The 22897-nt window shown below is 39.2% G+C and overlaps 1 protein-coding gene across 3 annotated transcripts in view; it reads right to left on the bottom strand.

Moving 5' to 3' along the window:
• The window catches only part of NELL1 (neural EGFL like 1), a gene marked incomplete at both ends in the record, with an annotated part of 742470 nt that overhangs the window by 569800 nt on the left and 149773 nt on the right, over window positions 1–22897 (bottom strand). For all 3 annotated transcript variants that reach the window (XM_084239443.1, XM_084239442.1, XM_084239441.1), the window contains 4 exons: window positions 7274–7376; window positions 8165–8299; window positions 16051–16133; window positions 16775–16847. In XM_084239443.1, the coding sequence (XP_084095569.1) occupies window positions 7274–7376; window positions 8165–8299; window positions 16051–16133; window positions 16775–16847 (394 nt within the window). The remainder of the gene's footprint in view (window positions 1–7273; window positions 7377–8164; window positions 8300–16050; window positions 16134–16774; window positions 16848–22897) is intronic.

The following is a 22897-nucleotide window of genomic DNA, read 5'->3' on the forward strand; positions in this document are numbered from 1 at the left end:
CGCTTTCTGTCTTACTTCCAGAATTTGAACACACTGTTCTCCCGGGATGCTCAGCCTCATCCATGGGTGTCCTTCTATCCTACATATCTATCGGTTTCAATTTAAGCCTGTCTTCCCAAGAAGTCACTCTTGACCTGTAATCCTGGTTAACTATTCTCAGTGCTTCTCCTGTGCGCTGGCCCTACTCCTAATAGACCACACAGCACATTTTATCGCAATTGCCCATTTATTTTTAAGTTGGTTAATTTTTAAATGAAGCACCTTTTTCTTACATCATTGTTAATTTTTGGACCATATAGGGTTTCTCCTCTCAGATGTGGTCACTATAGTTTTCCTACCACCAAAACACCCACGGTCCCTCACCATATCAGCTGCCCACTTAATTATCCATTTCCTCAGCTAACTGCAGCCTATGTAAGGGTGGAGACTACACAATTCATTATTTTCTGTGTAGCTCTAAGCACAGTGCCTCCCTGGGCTTATTATTAATAACAATAAATTTAAATTACAGAGCCTATAATTGGTAGCAAAAAAAGTTAAATTTCCTAATTCCAAAATAAGAGTTCTTTTCTGCTATTTAACACAATGTCAAATATTAAAAGCAAATGCCAAAGGTTTCAGAACAAAAACAGCAACAACAAAGCAGAGAACGGAGAGCTTTTGAGATCAGCTCTTTTCTCCCTTCATTAAATAAAAATATCTCTGATCCTATTTCCTGCCTCAATTTCCTATGTAAAAGAGTTGACCCTGACTTATTGGTCCCAATGATGATGTGGATTCCCCAAATTACTTGCATGGAAAACCGCACTCCTGAGGGCCTGGAATTCCTATTCTAGGAACTCCCACACTCCCAAATGCAGCTGCTGCCAACTGGGTGGGATGGCTCCCTCTAGAGAGACGGTTCTGCTAAATACACTGCTGTCGACTCTGCCATCTGCTTCTTGGCCCAGGTCGGGAAGGAAAGAAATCAGTTTTTCTTTCTCACTGTGCCCCTTGCCACCGCCCACAATGGTATGAGCACATTTGTTACCCTGTCTTCAGATATTTGCTGCTTCCTCTGATAGACTCATCCCAGAACGCCCATCTGGAGACAGAAATGCCTCACTGTTTACATTCACACCACACAGGAGGATACCTCCAGCCCTCAAATCCACCAGGGAGGCATAACAATTAAATGTCCACTGAACTTTATGTCCTCAAATAGCAGGAAGCCTGGGGGGGCTGAGAATGGCATCAATGCGACTCTCCACGCCTCCGCCACTTGCAGCTTTGGCCCTGATGCGCAACATGTCTGTGGCTTGGACATCAAGTAATCCCATGACATTATCTGAGGGAAAGCTTTCAGGATCAGCACTGCAGGTCCCAAGAACTTCCCCTGCTTTCTCCTCACCACCCCATTCCTCTGTCAGTGGCCCCTCCTTCCCTGTCACTGTCCTCCACATGCTTAATATCCATCCTCATTATCCAACTTCTTGATCTACAGCCAAAAGGCTTATTTTTGATGTCTGAGGAAATTCAAGCATAAGGAAGGTCAGACTCCAGTGCCTTTGGTTAAGGCATTTGGGATTCCCTTCCAACAGCTTTCAGAACGAGTAGAAATGTGAATGCATACCTGAAGTCCTTCATGTCACACTGGGGACATGCAAACTAGACTGTTTCACAGTGCCCAACCATGAAATTGAAACCCAGCACCAACACACATCAACTCACACTTTTCCATCATGCCAGAAACTGATGTACTGGGGATTGAGAGAAATAGTTATTCAGTTGTATCTTTCTGTGCCAAAGACGCCTGGTCCATCAAAAGTGAGGCACATTCCCTAATGCGATGCCTGGACACTGTCACCTAGTAGATGCACACCAAATCAACAACTAACAGGTGTGACACAGCACCCCTGTGTGATGAAGACATGAGGTTGCTCTTTCTGTATGTAGATATTTGTACCCTGCACACACTCCAGCCTCCCCTCAGCACTCAACAGCTTAGACTATCCAAATCAGTGCTCTGTAATACACTTTCAAGGAGACTGGCAAATGAGAAAGGCTGAACACTCAAAGACCCTTCCTCCCTCAGCACACTCATTCACCTAAGACACCAGCTCCTGGAGGGAAATGCCTGCCTCAAATGGGTGGAAGCTCCAGCATCTCCAACGCACACATGCAAACAGTATGTGTCACTCCCAGGATTACTTCTTCCACCTGCCATAGTTCATCACACTATGAGTCTCCCAGAGGCTCTTGTTTGAAACCTGGAAACTTCTTGCAGGCACTGTCCCCAATTCATCTCTCATGCAACAGATGTATTGTCTGTGTATAGCCATATATATATTATAGAGTAGGTACCTGCCAAGTCCTTTGGCTATCACTCATACTCAATCCTTCCTAACACCTGCTTCACTACCTGCACCTGGATATCCCTGAATCCTACACTCACACCACTTCTTCCAAAGCACTGGCCTTTGCAAAGAGGCCTCGGCCTTGCTTCTGCCATCAGTCTGATTTAAGATGGTACTTTTTGAATAACAAAGCCAATGCTGCAGTAACTCCCATGACTTTGCACATGCAATTCCCTTTGGCAGGTATGCTCTTATCCATCTTACTCATGTGGCAAACTGCTATCATTTCTCAGCATCTGCTCAGCTATTACTTCCCCTATGAGCTTTCCTAACATACATGCACAGATTTCTGATAAAGTTAGTCACTATTTTCTCTGTATTGCCTCCATCTCTTATATTGTGCATGTTATAAAACTAGGTTATAACAAGACAGTGAGTGCATGTATGTTCCTGGACAGCAGGGTTTAGAGGAGACATGTTCAGAGTATCAGCCCTATGTTTATAGCAGCACGATTTACAATAGCTAAGCTTTGGAAACAACCCAAATGCCCCAAAATAGATGACTGGATCAAGAAGATGTGGTACATATACACCATGGACTATTACTCAGCATTCAAAAAAAGATAAACACATGCAATTTGCAGCAACATGGATAGCGCTGGAAGGGATCATGTTCAATGAAATAAGCCAGAAAGAAAAAGAAAAATACTGGATGGTCTCACTCATAGCAGGAATCTAGAAAACTTAAATAAGGGACCAGGAAAATGAATAACTATAAGAAAGTGATAATCAAAATCAACAAAAAACTATGAACCAGAGACACTTTTTGGGGGCTAGGGTGCGGGGAAATGAGGGATTGGGGTCAAAATAAGGGGGTTGCAATTGTATGGGGAATATAAAAATAAAATTTATTTAAAAAAAAAAAGTATCAGCTCTGGCGTCAGACAGCTGGGTTTTGTTTGGAATCCACCAAGGTTGAAAGGCCTTGGACAAGTTTGGACAAGTTACTTCTCTTTGAGCTCCACCTCCTCATTTATCAAAGAGGGATAATGGTGGGACCTATGTTTGGGTTGTTGGAAGAACCAAATGAATACACAAGAAGGTCCATAGTGCCTGCAACTGAATCTGCAGTAGGGACATTGCTTGGGAACAGAAACTCAGTAAGGGATGACTAAATACATTCAGTGGAAAACCATCATCATGATCCAGCCCAACCTAGCTCTGCAGCCTTATCTCCATTTCTCACCTACAAAATCCCTGCATTATAGCAAACAGATTATTTGCCTTTCCCTCTACGACCTCTGTTGCTTTACAGTGCCGTATTACACAGCTCAAGATTCTCTCCATTTTCTTGATCTCTTCCATTTCTGTAGTTCTCAAATAGGGCTTCCAAAATAATAAAGACTCCAGGACACCACTGTCTGGGGACTCATATTTGTCAGTCAGAAATGGACCGTGGGAATCTCTAGTTTAAATTCACTAGGTGGTTCTACTGTGCGTTAAGTATGTTGTATACCTTGAATGTAACAGACACTCAACAAATGTTTGAGAAATGAAACTCCTCCCCCTCTTCCGAGACAACCATGCCCACAGTTAAGGAATGTGGAAGGTTCTCCTGAGTTTTCCCTAATGCCTCCCCAACAGAGGAGTACGCTCGTATCAGGACCTGCTATCTCCACTGTACACAACTACCTTGCTCTTAGGGAAGGCTTAAGATTGGGCCATTTGATTCCAACAGGAGAAAGTACTCTTCTCATGCAATGAAAGGATACATGGACACTTTGGCCAAGTTCATTCCTATTTCCAAACAGATCTCCTGAAGTCCTAACAAGTGAGTAACTTACGAGTCAGCAGAGAAAACAATTTGCTTTTATTTGATCAGCTCATGAGACAGATCTAACCCTTCCTGAGAATCCTTCAAATAATGCCCCACTCAAACTCAGAGTAGTCTAGGAAATTTTATATAAAAAGGAAAACCAAAGTAACCAAATTTCATTTTCTGTTGTGAAGATATCTGAAAACTTCGGAAATTCTACCAACTGGTGTTAGAACTCTGCCTATAATTTCTACCTCCATCCCACAACTCAATCAGTCACAGTGAGCCTCTAGAAGGCTAGCAACATTTAGCTTGTCTCCATGTCTCCAGGAAGAATCCCAGACCTACTAGGGTATCTTCCCCAACCCTCCACCAGCCGTCTATCTGCGTTGAAGCAGTACCCCATCCACATGTCTGACATTGCATTTGCCATTGCATTAAATTTTAATGTGACATAATAATAATAATAATAATAAATAATAATATGACATTATTCTGGACACTGTCAATCATGTGTCTAACTTGAGAGCAAGTCCTCTGAAGCAGAGCGGGCCCTTATATCCCTATTCCACTAACCTATATTTAGCTAACTGCTAATTCATGTTTCTATTAATAACTAGCAAGAAATTAAAACCCTCTAGGTCAGAGGTTCTCAAGCTTTTAATTACCAGAGATGTCTTGCGATTTTTAATTTTTTTTTGCTTAGTGATCTCAATTTATTTGTATTATCACCTCTTTATAAACATATCACACTGCCAAATGGAACTACTGAGAAAAAAGTGTTCAATTGCTATGAATTCCAAAGGCAAAAAAATATATGGGTGTTTTAGATAGCCAGTGTATCAGCATCTTGGTTTAAACTGGATTCCTTTCTGAAATACTTAAAATTCAAAAGTCTCTAAGGAATTGACTGAAGAAAAAAATAATGACCCCACACACCTCAAATTGACATGCATCCAGGGTCTTGTAAATGTCAATCTATTGTATCAGTAATTCTTCTCTGGAGAATTCTAACTTAAGGAAAAATAAAGTACAAAAATGTTGTCCCTATACCAAACATGTTTTGAAGAGTAATTTACAATTACATGACAATGGGAAACAACCCAGATTAACCAACAATTAGGGGATGCTGCAATAGCATGCAATAGCTAAACAATGGGGCATTGCGAAGTGCATTGGAATGAGTTTATGCAGAGTTATTTTAAAATATAGTAGTACACTTTAGTGACAACAGCAAGTCAACAAAGCATGGTAAAAATTATCTGTACAATATGATCTTAACTGTACACAAAGTATAATTTAAAAAATGATTACTACTAAAATGTCAAGCGTGATTGTTTCTAAGCAGTGGTATTTCCAAGGATGGTGCCCTGCTCTGTGCTTTCTAATGTTACACAATAAGCACAATGCTTTTATATTTAGAAACAATCAAAAGGTTAAAACACAAGACAGTTGGAGGACTCATCTACTCCCTTATCCAAAAGACAACTTCCAAGCAACAGCATTCACAATCACACCAGGGATTTAAATAATGGATTGAAAATAATTCATGTTTTCAGATGAAATTCCCAAATGTTTTCCAACTTTTTTTTGCTGACTGCTATGTCCAGATCGGGGAAAATAATCTGTACCTACTTAAAACTGTGTCTCTTCAGGGAATCAAATTATAATCTCAACATCTGAATACTTTATCTATACTGCTAGACAGGACTTCCAAAATTGCTTGGGACAGAAACAAGAGAGCCTCTCTTTTCAGATCAACTCCAAGTTTTTCCTCCAGGGTAATGGATGTATTAAAGCAACCTTAAAAAGGTTTTAAGTTCCTTTTGAAAGGGTTATATAGAGGGGCCTCCCCTGGTGGCGCAGCGGTTGAGCGCTGGGCTGCGAAGCTGCCCACAGCCTCTGCAGTGCCGGTTCGATCCCCGGCCACGGGCAAGGGTCCCACATGGCGCGCAGACCTCTCCTGCCACCTGCTGCTCCCCTCAGCAGTGTATTTCAGTCCTTCTGCCTGTTCTGCTCCCCGCTCTGATGAACTCTCTCACCCTCCCGCACTTCTGACTATACCCAGTGCTTGTATAAATAAATTAATTAATTAAAAAAAAAGAAAGGGTTATATAGAGATTTAGGCTAGGGTGACCAGACTAGCACTCCCCACTTCCAAAGTCAGATTAGGTGACATGCAATTCTTGAAAAAAGCGAGCCCACTGTGTGCGCAAGACCCAATGATGTTAGTGTTTTTTATAGAGAATTATCTTGAAAATTATCCTTAGGGTGCTACCCTTCAACCAAACACTCCTTTCCTACAGAAGACCATATGATCTGATGAAAACTCGTGCATACATTGTGCATTGTTCTAGATCTCATCTCTGCCACTCACTGGCTTATAAACTTGGTAAGTTAACTTCCCTAAGCATTCATCAGTTTAAGCTTCCTAAAATTAAGGATAGTAATAATACCCACCTAAAGGATTGTGGTAAGGATGCAGTAAATTCATAGAATTAAAGCATCCAGCACAGTAATGGATTTCACAATAAATCACAGCTAGCTGTTACCACTTATCTCAATGATCATTTCACTGTTTCACTTGAAATACTGCCCTTTGCAATACAGAGAGAAAAGAATTTTTAAATCATTAAGTAACAAGCCAACTCTGAAGGATATTGGTTCAGTATCAACTTCATTTCATCCCCAAATTCCTAAAAAAAAAAGGGCTTTTAATAACAAAATCTGGCCAAGACTTCAGAAAGCCAAAACACAGAATTTGGCCCTTAACTTGACTGATTTAATGAGAGGGAACAGAATACAGAGACCTTGGAAGTCAGGTCGATCCCACCATCACCAGCTGATTTGACCCTAGAAAAGTGACTCAATCTCTGTGAACACCATTTTGCCTACATGGAGTGGGAAGAGGAATACCATTTACCATTGATGTGAGAATGTGTTTAATGTAAAGATTCGTCCATATCACAAGTGATTAAAATGCAACAGCATTTATCACACATTTAATATCATATTAACAGCTAGTGCTTCTTATTAAAATTAGTCTGTGGGGACCATAGAAACTGGGGAGAAATAAATGTCAAAGCACAGAGGGCCATTCTGCGCCTCTGTCAGTACTTACGTCGGCAGACCTTACAGCACTGGCCAGCAATGTGCACGGGGAGGGAGTCTGGGGAGCAATTGAGAGGGGGACAGGACATCCTTCGGCATTCCACAGTGCCACTCTGAGAAAAGAAGGACAGAAAAGCAATCTCAGAAGTCCCCTTTGTTGAAAATGCTCACATGTCATCCCAGAAACCTCATTAGGGAACCGGAAGCTGTGTGAGGAATTCCCAGTCTGCTGCAGGACCATGAATAAAGTATTTTCCCAGCCCAAACGAACCCAGGCCACCTCAATTACTTTTCTGATATACATCACTGACTTCATTCCACCTGCCCATGCAGGCTAAGTAGATTAGGCAGAAAACAAAAAGTCTATTTTTACAAGAACATAAATAACACCTTTTGCAGACCCTGTCAATCACTGTTGAGCCTCTAACAATCCATCTTGTATTTTTCCGTACAAACAATGGCATTCTTCTGATATTTATCAAATAATTTCAACTGGACAGGGTTTACATACCAATGATGGGAGGGAAGCTCTTGTAATTCTGTGAGACAGATGATGGACAGCTTGTAAAACACAATCACACCTAAAAACTAATTAAACTCCCTTTTAAAATTTATTCTAGTCCCTTCTCTCTGATACACCAAACTGCTAACAGTAAGCTCCTTAATAACATTAAATCATATTAGAGTATGTTGTCAAGGGAGAGCAACTTTTCATATGCAAGTATTTATATATGAAGTGACACTTTTCCAGCTTCCCTTCACTATGGCTAAGATTACTAAACAGGCACTTAAGTGAAAAGATAATACCTGGAGTCAGCATTACTTATTTAAAAGTCAGATTACATGGTAACCACTGAGATGGCACCCATACGGCTGATTATTTCTTTCCAAAAAGGCTTACTTTGCACGTGCAGTTCCTGCAGTGGTCACCATCGACCCAGGAGTCCTGGTCTCTGTAGAGCAGGCCACTGACTTGACAGGTCTTCTCACAATGACAGTTTTCCAATTGACTAAGTCTTGTCTCTGCATAATTGAGCTGCAAACAAGAGTCAGTAGGTGTGATCTTGGTAATACCACTGCATTGTCCTAAGAAAGCTCATAGCAACGGAAAAAAAACAAGCAGAAGACAAAAGTATTCTGAGCAGCCCACTGATTTTCAACCACATCTGTTTTGGTTATTAAAAAAAAAAAAGAAAAAAACAAGGTGGAATCATTCTAAATTGAAGACATATTGGCTCCCGTGGTCTAACGAGCACCAAATGAGACATTACACTATCTCAGGGACTCATGAGGTACATAAACATGTGTGCTTTCAGCTCAAGCCCACACAGAAATACTCCATAATGAATGTGTTCTCAAGGACTCGTTACACTGTTTACAGAAGATCTAATCAGGAACTCCAATGTCCTTACATTTATCTCCCACCACCCTTTCCGTGTTCCAGAGTGTCATGGTGTTCAAAGTGGGAAGAGTGCTTTCTTTCTTAGGGAAGTCACAGAAAGACTTTAGTTTCTCCCTAGCTCAGGTCCTCCAAACAGAATGCCCCCGAGAAGCCACATGGTGTTCAAATAAATGTCAGGAGACTGGATCAAGAAGGGGTGGTACATATACACAGTGGAATATTACTCAGCAATCAAAAAAGACAAACTCATGCCATTTGCAGCAACATGGATGGAGCTAGAAGGGACCATGCTCAGCGAAATAAGCCAGAAAGAAAAAGAAAAATACTGCATGGTCTCACTCATAGCAGGAATTTAGAAAACCTAAATAAGGGACCAGGGAAAAGATTAATTATAATAAAGTAAAAATCAAAATCAACAAGCAATTATAAATCAGAGACACACTACAGGGTTGGGGGGGAGTAAGATCAAAACAAGGGGGGTGGGAATTATATGGGGACTATAACCAAGATGAAAATGTATACATTGTGCAAAAATGAAAAATGATGTAAAAATATATAAAATAAAAACAGAATGGTAGATAGATAGATAGATAGATAGATAGATAGATAAAAAAAGGTCAAGAGGTCAGGAGAGGTCACCAAACCTCTAGGGCATATCAGGATTTTGTAAAAGAACCTTTTTCACTTTTCTAGGTTACCTAACTGTAATCATTAATCATAGAATCTTAGAGTCACCAATTTGAAAGGGACTGTAAGTTGAGTGTCCTCCCAAATAACTACTTGGAGTGCTTATCCAATCTCCTCTGGCACATTTGCAGTGGTATCTTCTAAGAAAAGCCACTTTTGTGTTAGCTCTGGATGTTTGAAATTTCTTTCTCGATTTGAGCTGTGAAATATCTCAGTCCCTTTTTCCCATTATAACTAGTTTTGTCTGGCAGCTCATTCTGAGCAAGTCCTATCTCTTCAAACTTTCAGCTACCCTGTCTTCAAACCTCCTCTGACCACATGCAGCAGTGCCAGGTTCCAGTAATAGCTCCCCGTGGTATGCTTCCAGTCCTTTTTCCTTATCACTTTCTACTCAACATACTCCCAAGTGCCTTCAAAAATATGGTGCAAAAGCCCACACTTTGGTATGATCTTCCTATGGTCACATTCATTCTAAGGAATAACTCAAACCAGTAGTGATATTATCCTTCTTCCCTTTTCCTTACATGGAAACTGCCCTGATTGAAAACCATACCACTTTCCAAAAATTGGAATAATTTCCCTTTGCCTTCTGGATCACACCTTTACCTCCAAGTCTTATGTATGTTCCCCATACAGGAGATCAATTCTCTAGTTCAACTAAGACTACTTCAAGCCAATATTTTAGCTATAATGGTTGAACCTGGGTGATAACTCCTACCATCTCTCCGTATTTAATTGTGGCTCCATTCCATACCTGCTCCTTTCAATTGGTCATAACAGGCTACACTCTAAGAAATGGAATCCTTCCTTGATTCCAACTTCAGTTTTTGTCACCTATTTCATCCTTTTCTTCTAGGCTTTTGGGGTTTCTCAAAAAAATATGAGCCTTGTTTGCCTTTTGTGAATACTACCAAAGGGAAAACAAATTAAGTAGCACCTTAGACAAAGCACATATACCATAATCAGCTCCCCAAAACAGAGTTTTGTTTGTGCCTGAAAACATTAGTTTCCAGTGACACATCAAATATTCAAGAGCTTCCAAAACTTCAGGTAACAGGTTATATTTAAATCTCCACCTAATTATAGAGTTTCTAGAATCGAGGATAATTACCATTTGGGGTAATTAGGAGTTTGTTGCGGTCAAGTGACACAAAACATGCAGATAAGAGATACAAAGGAAGTGACAACTTAAATATTTTTACTTCATTTCTATAGTCCCAGTAGCTTCTACATAAGGTTGTGATTGATGTATAACCTTGCATTAAGCAGAAGAGTTGAACTAGATCTGTATTACTCCTAAAAGTGGCTCAGAATGAGGTATTTGTGAGAAAAAAATGTGCCTGTCTCACTCTGAAACTCCAGAACTCTAGTGTCTATGGGAGTTATAAAAGACTTAAATGACCCAAAAGACAAATCTGTATCTGTCTAAGTTTCCTGAAAATTCAGAGCTTGCTAAGGGTAATATTGGCAATTTCCAGTACTATCCAACAAAGCTGAGCGACGCGCACCTATAAAACTCAATTCTAAGGAAAGCCTCAGTTTTAATATAATGAAAGCTATTCTCAGGGCTGATTCTGCTTCCCTCTGAACTTTGTTTTTATTTTTTAATATATTTAGCCTTTTCTGACATTGAAAAGCCCTAATCTCTGTAATAATAAAAGTGCATCAGATAAACACAAAGGCGAAGGAATATTAAGGCAAAAAGGTACATTTTCCAAGGCACTTAATATGTAATCTCGCCTTCCTTTTCCCCCTGCTAAATTCTGTAGCAACAATAAAGGAGAAAAACAACTCTGAATCAAAAAATGAATTACATTTTCTGTCATTGGTATTAGCATGCTGAATTTATACAAATTTATTTTCAAAAGCTGTTTCTACACTACCTGCCATTTTCTCTATGAATATCTACAGATCCAAAATAGATATGGTGTCAAATCTACATCTCTATTCTGTCTTAGCTCTGCTCATGCATTTATCTAAGCATCCATAGACCAAATCATTTATTCTGAACTCTACACATTCAGAGATAGACAACAGAGGCTTTTTTCACAGAAGAGGTCAATGAATGGATCTGAGTAGATTAGTTGTGTGATGAATTGCTTTTTCTCCTTTGAAATACTATTTGGCATTTGCTACGTGGAAGAGAGAAAAGAAATCTTCTATTGTGTTAAACCTTTAAGTTTAATTGAAAAATCACTACTGAGCTTTCTGAAACAATGAAAGTCTCAAAATTAAATATGTTACAAGCTGAAATGCCACTCAGAGTGTGGCTTGCTTTGCATAAATAGATATGTCAAAGAAGTAATAAAGAAACTTCCAGTCCCCAGTATCTCTTCTTCCTGACCTTAAAGGTGGAACATTACTACCACACAGGAGGATGCAGGAGCAGGGCAGGGCCTGGCCCTACTGCTATGGTGCAGCCCAGAAGGCAGTGAGTGCTATAGTGCCAAGACTGACTGGGAAAACTTCTGGTAAGACAAGGGGTTGGTGGTCTCTTGTGGATAATTCAAGGGAGGAAGCAAGCGACAGCTTTCTCGTACCTTCTCTGCCTTGAAAAGTATGATTTTCCAGAATGCCAGGATTCTTCGTACTGTGACCTCTGTCACATAAAGTGGGGGAGCAATCTGTTCTAATGATCACTCTCAGGCATTTCCAACCTCAAAGGTGTAAAGGAACACAAAGTCCTCCAGGCCAGACCCCTTGGTGATCTGGTGTCTTTATCTATTTGGTTGATCTGATTTGGGGTACCAACTCCTGTCCAGCCTATGCATTGGGTTTGTTCTTTAGTAAGATGCCATAATTTCCACCTTGACCCAAGTGTGAGGTCCTTTGGCTGCTTGCCAAAGCTTCCAGTGCCTAGCTCCAGACCACCACCCTCACAGAAAATGGCAGAGTCTGCTAGACTTGGTGATGCCAAGTCACTGGTGAAGATGTGCATTTACTTAAGGACCATCTTCCCCCCTCACAGCTGAGTATTTTTTCTAAATTTAACAATATATAATTAACAACCGCCACCACTGTGGTGCATGCACCAAACAAGATCTCCAAACCTCAACTGCCTGGTCTCAAGAATATTTGTGAAACCAAGTATAACAATCACCATTTTACGTATGGGGAAACTGCAGCAGGAACAAGTTCACTGATTTTTTCCAGGATACAAATACTCAGAGAAGTGATAAAAATGAGAATTAGAGTCAGCCCAGTCTGACTCTTAAACCTATTTTCTATCTCTTCCAGGATCTATATGACCACCTGCCAGCCTACTCTCACCATAGCTGCTGGGTAAACCAAATCTCCACATCCATCAGTAAATCATGCCACGACAGGTTTATTCTACTAGAGGTGAAACGTGAGTCCAGATAGATTTGGTGCCATACAATTCTTTTTGCAGCCAGGAAATATTTTTGGCTTCTCTCTCCCGATCAAATAATCTTTATTCTACCAAAAAGGTGAATCACACTCCATTTCCACCAAAATGGCCTATTAGATACTTTACCAATAAGATTATAAACACTTCACCAACTGAACCAACTAGATAAAGTAGGTAAGTAAAACCTCTTTAAAATGATCACAGAGGGCCTCCCTGGTGGCCCAGTGGTTAAGTCTCAACGCTATCGCCACTGCGGCCTGAGTTCAATCCTCAGCCAGGGAGCTAAGCCACATGGCACAGCAGACCTCTCCTGTCTCACCCTCTTCTCCCCTCAGCAGTGTATCTCAGCATATCTGCTTGTTCTGCTCACCACTCTGTCTCTGGTGGATCCTCTCACCCACCCCCCACACTTCTGGCCTACATCCCAGTTCTTCTGTGCAAAAAATAAAATCTTCAAAAATAAAAATTAAAAAATTAAATCATCACAGAGCTGACACAAAAGGAGGAAGGCCACGGTGGTCAAAGCACTCTGACAGCCAGAATCCAGGAGGCAAGTAAGAACTAACGACCATCTATGCACTGAAGGTTCTGCCCAAGGGCTCCAACTTTGAGCACTGTGCAGACCTGGCAGCGAGTAATTAGAGAACAGTTTCCCCAAGATGGGGTACCTTAGAGTAAACTCCTACAAAAGCTGGTTCCAAAGGACTGTGCCCTCAGTTTAAGAGTAAACTGAACAGTAACAAGGTTTGCACAAGGCATAGAAAGATCACCCTGATTATACCTTGGCAATGGCTAGAGAAGTATCTTCCTTGAGAATTCTTAATTTTTTGCTGAGAATTCACCTAGCTTTTCCTAGGTTAGCAGTTTGATTATGAGCAGTCTCTGGAGTTTGAAAATCCGCAAGGAGATAATGTAATATCAGGAGGTCTGTGTGGTTCTGGGGGATGCACACACACCAGAAGGGTGAGTTCAGAGGCTTTTTCTTGCCCTAAACTTCCTGCTTCAAAAGCTGCCACAAGCACTATGGTGACTTTTCACTCTCAACAGGCAGCATCTGAACATGCTTCTTCTTTTCCTTTAAATTTGCTCATTCTTCTTACTAATACTGTCATCGTCTTGCTGGTACCATCCACCACTGCTCTCTCAATTAGTTATTCCTTCTTTTTATCTTTGTTTCTCTTTCTAACTACTTGTTTCTCTTCTCCAACTATAAAGTCTATCAGCTATGATTAAATTTTCAGAGCATCGGTTTGCACCCCAGTTCTGCCATTATTATCTTGCAAAAGCTATGGAAACTTCTCGCAACTTGGTCTCTCATCTGGCTAATAAAACAAACTTTGCACACAGGATGGTTGTGAGGATCAAAAATTGACAGGTGTGTGAAAAGTTAAAGCATTGTGATAACTCACAGAAGTGCTCAGCAAGTTTAACCTAGTATGAGCAACTCCCCAGTTTCTTCAAGATCAGGGGTTGACAACCAAAGCCACAGGCCAAATCCATGTGTTTCTGCATGACCTGTGAGCTAGGAATGAATTTTATCTTTTACAGTGGTTGTATTTTAAATAATTATATTTAAATAAAGTAAGTATAGGCATTTAAATTTCAGTTTTGCCTCTTGGCCTGAAAAACTTGAAATCTATTAGAAGACCTTTCACAGGAAAAGTCTACCAACTCTTATTCTGGATGATTGTATGTTCCAAACTATGCCGTGAAAATCAAAGTACTTGGTTTTCTAATTACAATTCTATTCACGGTTAAAAAGAAACAGACTTATAAATCTTCCAAAGTACCAGGGCAGGGGGATTTAGAAGGAGGATTAAACCATTTTCTGCTTGCAATTGCCCACAATTAAACATCTTCTGCCTCACAAATGCCCATTTTACACAAAATATTTTGAGGACAGAGCACAATGTGGCTCCTAGGTAACATATGGCTAAAAAGAGCAACAGGAAAGAAAGAGAAGAAGGGCACCCTCAAAGCCAGACTGCAGAACTGCAATCACCTGACACTGAGTGGCATGTTTCTTGTTGGAAAAAACTGGTAGCAAGCTAAAATATAATTAATAGCATTTAGGTCAAGCTGCTCCAGACAATAGGAAATAAAAGCCTCTACGTGCCACAAGCTGGGAAGGCAAATCGTTGCCTGCATTTTACATTCTCACTCTACTCAGAAGTGAAAAGCTAATGTTTCAGCTCTCAAGGCTCAGTTTCTCTGACAAAAGTGTTGTGTCTCTTCTTTTCATACAAAAGGACAATTGGTCAACTCCTAGTTTGAAAAAGAAATGCTATCTCCAGCCACACAGTCCATGGATTAAAAATAGTTCTCCCTCCCATCAACCTACCCACCCATTTTTTTCCCCATATGCCATGGCTGCTGGCAGGGTGCAGTCATAGCTGCAGGTGGAATAGGATTAATGTATCATTTTCACTGTTATTAAAATTCTTCCTTTCACAGAGTATAATGTCTCATAGGTCCAACCTAATTCTCTCTTTGCCCTAGGCCGGAACTCATGTCCACGACTGATTGGTATCATAACAACAGTATTAGCCACATTCTCTATTTATTCAGCGCCTTTCTCCACAAGGCTCAGGGCTTTTCATTATGAATCTAATTTTTATGAATATATAGTAAAGCCTCTAATTGTTTACATTTTTCCTTCTGCCACTCGATATGAACATCTCTATGGTAGAATCCATGTCTTGTTCAGCATTGCCTTTGTGCCTGACACAGCACCTGGCAAAGAGCAGATCCTTAAAAGATGCTTATTGAGTGGGTGATGGAGAAGAGAGAGGCAGAATGATAAAACTCAAGGCACTGACAGGCAAATTTTGCCTCCTTCACTATTCAATTCAGGACCAGTTTTGAAATGAATCATAGTAGAAAAGTGACATAATGCCTTCCTGTGACAGTAATCTGTTCCTAACAATAGCTATTTTGCCCCTTCTGATTATTGGCAATTATTCTTACATCCAAAAATGCATTAGCATATAAGCAGCAGCAGCACTGACCATGTATCATCTTACAGTTTTACTAGTGCAATAGCCAATGGGCAAGTTCCTTTCCACTCCCTGGAATCTACAGTGACACATATTGCCTCTTTACTCTGCACATTTTTCAAGTAAACATTCTGATACAGCCTAATAGTTTCAAAGACGTAAATGGTTATGTTTACTATAGATATTCCTATTTCAAGTAAGGATAAACCATTTTTATAGTAGCATGCTGCAGATGCCAAGGCTAAAAATATTTCCATTATAACATATCACTCTAAATTCCAGATAGGATAGAGAAAGAAATGAAATATCTCAAGCGAAATTTAGATACCTACTTTTGCAGTCATCTTGGCCAAAAGCTCTTGTAAATCCATTATTCCTTGCACCAAGCTTAAGAAATCACTGCAAGTTGGGCAAGCTCAATAAAGAAAATATAAAATAAATGTTGATACAGTGCTAGTATAAGAAAGCACAATTTCAAATAGTAGGTATTTGTCTATATAGAAACATTTTGCTTTTTTGGTTAAGTAACACTTTGCAATTGTAATGATATCACAGAGGACTTCAATTCTAGACCTCTTTCTTCTATTAACAAGCAAAAAAAGAAAAGAACAGGAAATAAAGACTTAACTGAAAAGGCAATATGACACTTTTAAATTAAACCCCTGCTTTTTATTAGAGTTGACTAAAAAAACCTGAATTATCACACAAGAGGAAAAGGTAAACTCAAATCAGGGCAATGAGTTTAAAGAATAAGAGGGTTTTTTTTAAGTTTTATTTAACATTTTAAAAATATGTTTATATTCAAAATATATTTAAGTATCAGAACCAAATTGCAACTATAATACTTTCCTTACCTTTAAATTTTAATTCTATAAATGCATAGGTTTTTAAATGATTCAAAGAGGCAGAAATATCTGGTATAAACTAAGTTCTCACTGTTTTCCCCTCCACCTCAGAAGTCAATACTGTAGTTTGCATATATTATTCCTGATATGTTACTAATACTATCACTTGCATAATATTAAAAAGTTGCCAATGTTTTAAGTTGCTACTTACTGCGATTCAGGTTCGGACATTGTGTTATATGTCCATTAGGCATAAAGATGATTTTCCCATCTTGGATGATCCCCTTGAAAACAGAAGAGAGAGGGGTGATTAAATTTTTTGTGAAACACTTCAAATGGCCCCTGTGTGCAGTCACATACTCTGCAAAGCAGATTATTTTCTTTCAGTAATTCAAAAGGTGAGTTGTCCTTAGTCCACATTGAACATCCCCAAACCACCCTCTTCTGGAAAGCTTAACCTGCAATTCATCAGGAGAAAGCTACAATTTTTTATCACTGGTTGATGTAAATGATCTCTTAGCACAAAGATTCCATCAGTAAATATCCTTAAACTATCAGAATAAAACCCACTGATGCAATAAAAATTTTCCTCAATTCTGTAGTCATCTTGGAGTATTCAATATTGATGTGTAAGACTTTTTCTTATTAGGAGAAGAGGAATGACTCTTTCAAGTTCTTTTCATGCTGGATGAGAAGCTGGAAGTCCTCTTATTTTTAACAATCTATTTTTTAAAAAGCTTTATTGGAAAAAAAGGCTTTATTGAAGTATGCAGGATTTCTTTTAAAGCAGGAAGAAAGATAATGGAAACATATTGGGCTATAATGCCCCTACAGATTCATTTAGCCAAGTAAATAAAATTAGACATGGGGGAAATCCCATGACCATCTTGGCTCTCAGATAATTGAGTAACAGGTGTCTTTGCTGGTGTGTCAAGATTGCTCAGCATCTCACTGTGAGTAAAAGGTGGCCCTTTAATTCTATAATTTAGTCTGTAAAACAGCACCATTTTAAGGAGTCATTGGGGCTGCCATCTCTCAATGAAAATATTGACTTGGCTTTTGGATTTTTTTAAGTAGAATTTCAAGATTCTGTTTTAGGGTTTTTTTTTCCCCCTGATTTCATGAAAGAGATTACAGAACAGATGGAAGATGTGGAAGCTGGTTCAGAATATTGAGTTTAATCTATAAATAAAATATAGGCCTAAGACAGTGCTGCAAGTCTTTCAGAGGGAGTAACATTTAACATTTATGTGCTCATCATCTAAACAGCAGAAGGTAATCAGCAAATGCTGTTTTCTGCTTATTATTGCAAGATAAAATATTAATTGAAAATATTAATAACAACAACAGGATCACAAAACCTCTTCCTCAGAGTTAGATAAATTTGTTAACCTCTTCGTCTCCAAGGCTGATGCAGTGCTTGTGATTACAAGAGACAGTCTCCCCACAGGAAAGAAGTCCCTACTACTGCTCCTCAAAATTAATTCGTAATCTCTTAGAGGGAAAATCTAGGCAACAATTAACGGTGCAAAATCTAACCAAATTACCTTCTTCTTGGAGTGAATTTGCTCAGTTTTTGAAAACAAACTTCAAGAAGTCAGTGTACCTTTCAAATACTTTTGAGAAATTTGAGAAAAGCATGGAATTAGATGTTAGGAACCTGATTCAAATTCTGAATCCACCTCTAGCTAACTGGAAAAACTTAGGTAATAAATCATCCAATTTCTATGAACTTTAGTTGTTCTATCTGGCAAAGTAATGCTGGGTGCAAAAAAGATTCTTCTATCACTCAAGTTCCAGGTTAACGATCTAGACATCCACACCCAAACTGTCGCAATTTAGGTATACGTTTTCACTACTTTTCAAGTTTTAAAAATATTAATCTAGGACAAAGTTATAGCTAACCATCAAAGAACACACTATTATAGAGAACTCCGTATCACTTTACAAAATATCTAACTCACCAAGTTGACTATGGATGAATTAAAAAGTGACCAACCCACCCACCCTCCCATGCCTCTGACCTGTACCCCAGTTCTTGTATAAAGAAATCTTAAAAAAAAAAAAAAAGTGACCAACCCAGAGTTTAAGGATTTCACAGGACATGAAACCATTAGTGCTAAAACAGATTCGTGGGCAAATGGAGACAGTGAGTCTAGGCAACACAGGGTCATTGTAGCACATGTGCAAGGAATGAATTGAGTTCATCTATTGCCTGCTCATTAGAGGAACCTAAGCCATTCTTATTTTTATGTCATAGAAATGGCACTCAAACCTTTAGTACATTTGTTACAGTATTAATTACCTTTCCAAAAGTGAAAATGCATTTGAAAAGGATATTCTATCCACTCATCCTGCAGCAATATAATGTAGTACAGTCATTTTCCTTTTGTGTTTAAGTGACCACTGGCTTTAGTCATGTTATAACAAATTCTTTTTCTCACACCTTTCTTCTACCTGCCTGCCTCCTCACTTCTGTCCTTCCATGTTTAATCTCTGGTGCACATATGTGTGCTATACAGGTCATGAGGTAAAAGTCAATGATATTGACTTGAACAAAACAGAAAAGATCTGACATCGTCTTGATGCACATTAAGAAAAATAATCAAAGTACTTGACATTTTTTCTAAGGAAAAGTCATAGGGGTCAGCCCACATACTGGCATAAAGAGTTGTTCTTGCCAAATGAATCAAGATGGGAATGTTTAATTCTAAGAAATATATTCACCCCCATTTACTGCTACCTAATTAAGAATAGTAAAGTGCTAGAAACCACCTAAGTGCCCAATGACTGACAAGTAGCTAAAGAGGATGTCATATATATACAAAATGGAATACTATATAGCTATAAAAAGATGAAATCCCTTCATTTGCAGCAACATAGACCTAGAAGATATCATGCTTAATAAGTTAGATAGAGAAAAGCAAACATTCATATGATTTCACATACGAGATAAAGAGATTGACTCAATAAGCTTTTAGACTATAATACCAATTAATGGTTACTATTGGGGAGGGGATAGAAAAATTGGGAATATGGGGACAATGGTAGTGACAAGACAGAATTAGAGTTTAGCAATAAACTTAATTTAGTATACACATTGATTCTCGTGATGCATACCTGAGAATCGTACCTTATAATGTCATAAGGTAATAGTACTTCAAAAAAAGATGGAAATGTTAATTTATTAGACTGGATATAGTTTCAAAGTGGATTAAAAGAAAAGTACTATATACTACACAATACCAGCTGTAACCCAAAGATTTGAACATGTGTATATGGTACATGTAAACACATATATGTGTGCATGACCAGCACCTTCCCCCACTACAAGAGCCAAAAGGTCTTGCATTGTGCTGCCATCTCAGTGATTTGGTGCCTGGACATTTATCAACAGGAGAATCGTTTGTTAAGCATCCATTGGTTCAAAAACTAGTCCCCATACAGCAAGTCCTTGAATAACAACATTTAGTTCAATGTTTCACTATAATGTGAAGAACTAAAAATCAATTCCTGGCCAGGGCCACTGTGTGTGGAGTCTGCACTTTCTCCCCACATCTGCACAGGTTTTCTCTGGTTCTCCAGTTTCCTCCCACACCCCACAGATGTACACAGTAGGTTCATTAGTGTATCTTAATTGTCCCTGTGTAAGCACGCCCACAGATGGGAAGGGTCTCCTGTTGAGAGCTGGGTCCCACCATGAGCCCTGACCTGCCAGAATAGGATCTGGCCTTCTGAGACTCTGAACTGGGTGGGTTGGAAAGTAATGGCAACTATTAATATTAGAAGTGTTTGCATCTTTACTTAGAGGTTTGGTGATGCTTTTCTGGTCAGGTATAGGCTGTGGGAATTTAGCTCTCATTTCTATCAAATAGCCTAGAGTTTGATTTCCTCATATCATTTCACTAAAACTTGTAGTTTCCAAAGACCTATTAACCTTGAGTGAAGATATGTCCAAGGAGAATAAGCAGAGAAGAGACAGACCACTCAAGAATGGTAGGTGGCATTTTTGAGAAGAGAACCTCCTTGTAAGGCTTCTCTTGGGTGAGCCTGCAAATGAGCAGACCGCCGTACCTACCCTACATACAATTTAATAGAGATCTTAACTGAGTTTAGTCATATATACCATCCAGATGGCCTCAACACATTCTATGCCAAGGCTGTGTCCTCAAGGAAGCTTCTGTGTGGGTAGGGTGAGCAGAGCATACAATGCAAGGATGCAGAGAAGATAAGGAGCTTTCAGTAGCCCCGGTTCAACTCACATGTCCACCAGATGACATGTCCCCCTTGAGAACCTCCTCCAACAGCACTCTAGGTTTCATTAGAAAGTTTAAAAATGGAGTTTTATAAAGTATAAAACTATAAACTACCCAAGTAGCTCAATCTGTCTTATTTCTCCCAGAAATATTACCTAGGAGAATTTCCATAGATGAAAATGTGCCCTCAAGCACTGCAACTTCTCCCAAAGGAGAAGAAATAACGGATAAAAAGAAAACTTCCATTACTTATCATTTAACTTGAAATGCATCTATACTTAAAAAAAAAGAAAGAAAAGAAAAAGAAAACAGAACTCTAGCTGCTCTGTACTAGACTGACCTCACTTGATCTTTTAATTTCAGACCTATGCTTTATTTTGTAACATCCATCATGGCAATATTTCTCAAACTTCAACTTTCTTGACAATTACACTTAGAATTTAAAATTAAGATTCTTTGGTCAACCCCCAGATCCCATTTTAGTAGGTAGGGATAGAGTGAGTCAAAAAATCTTCCATTTTATGGGCCTCCCCGGGGGCACAGCGGGTTGAGCACAGCGCTGTGAAGCTGTCCACAGCCTCTGCAGCGCGGGTTCGATTCCCAGCCAGTCAGGGAGATTCCCACATGGCGTGGCAGACCTCTCCTGTCGCAACCACTGCTCCCCTCAGCAGTGCTCTCGCTCAGTCTCTGGTGAATCCTCTCACCCTCCTGTGCCTCTGGCCTGTACCCCAGCTCTTGTATAAATAAAATAAATCTTTAAAAAAAGAAAAAGAAATCTTCCATTTTAAATGCTGTCTAAGATGAATCCAATGAAAGGTACAAGGACCACACTGTGAAAAACCCTGCTCTAATGCCAAGCAATTTTGTCTTGGAGCAAGAGGTTTTACTCACTAAAAGTTCACAGTGCTAAAAATAAAACTTCACAAACCTAAATAGAAATTGAGTAAAATCTCACCAATTAAGAACTGAATAGCAATTAATAGAATTACTAGATAATAAACACTGTAAAGACAAAGATCCTGTATTTTTTCATCTCAGTGCCCGGCACAGCTCAATGTTTTCAGTACATCAATATATTTCAATAAATTTCATACAGAAGGCACATGAATGCCTTAAAAGCTTGAAATTCTTGAAAGAAATTATACAATACTGAACAATATCATTTTGAGGGCTATTAAGGTTTGTGAAAATCATGGAGGATATTAGCTTTTAAACTAAGGGGATATACATCAGAGTTTTAAAAGAGCTTGGAGGATGGCAATTGTGTGTCATTTGAAAAAAACTTCAAGGTTATTTTAATACACATAGTGAAGACCACTGATCTAGAGCCAGATCAGCGGTCCTTTGACCTATGTAAGCAGCTTTTCCAAAGGGCACTTTAACTCTAGGCCGTACACTCAAGTCTACTAATTTCAAAACCAGTGCTGAGCCAGTATGACAAGATGTAAGTAAAAAGAGATCATATATCAGCCCAAAAGAAACATGAGCCACATTGCTACAATGAAGTTCTATTATCAAAATGAAGTTCTATCTTAACTGCCTTAGTGATAGATACTAACCAAGCATACATAATCAATTATTTCCACTAGATACCAACATTTTCCAAACAGTTTTTCAGTGCTAGGAAATACAGGTCCTTTTAGGTAGCCTAATATTGCCCTCTGCAATCCTATTCACACTATTAGTTTGCTAAACAACCCATTTTCTCCTTGTTAGATAACGCTAAACCTCAGCTGATCTGAAGATTGAAACAAATTCTTAAGGTGCAGACACCAAATTAGTAAGCTTTCACTATCAGTACTGACAAAAATATATGTTTGCCCTTTGTTAAATCCACCAATTGCCACCCTCTGCCTCCTGCACTGAGCTCTCCAAACACTGAAAAATAAATCTTCACCAGGTAGGTTGAACACTATGGATTTCTGTTTGGGGAACTAATGCCCATTATTTCCATTGTTCCAAGAACATTTCTCATTTCACAGTAAGAAACACAAGAAGATGCAATAACAAAAAAAAGAACTAGAAAAATGATGTCATTAGGACCCTCTTATGTATGGAATACCTGAGATTAGGCAAGC

Source organism: Talpa europaea (assembly GCF_964194135.1).
Source record: "Talpa europaea genome assembly, chromosome: 1".
NCBI lineage: Eukaryota > Metazoa > Chordata > Mammalia > Eulipotyphla > Talpidae > Talpa > Talpa europaea.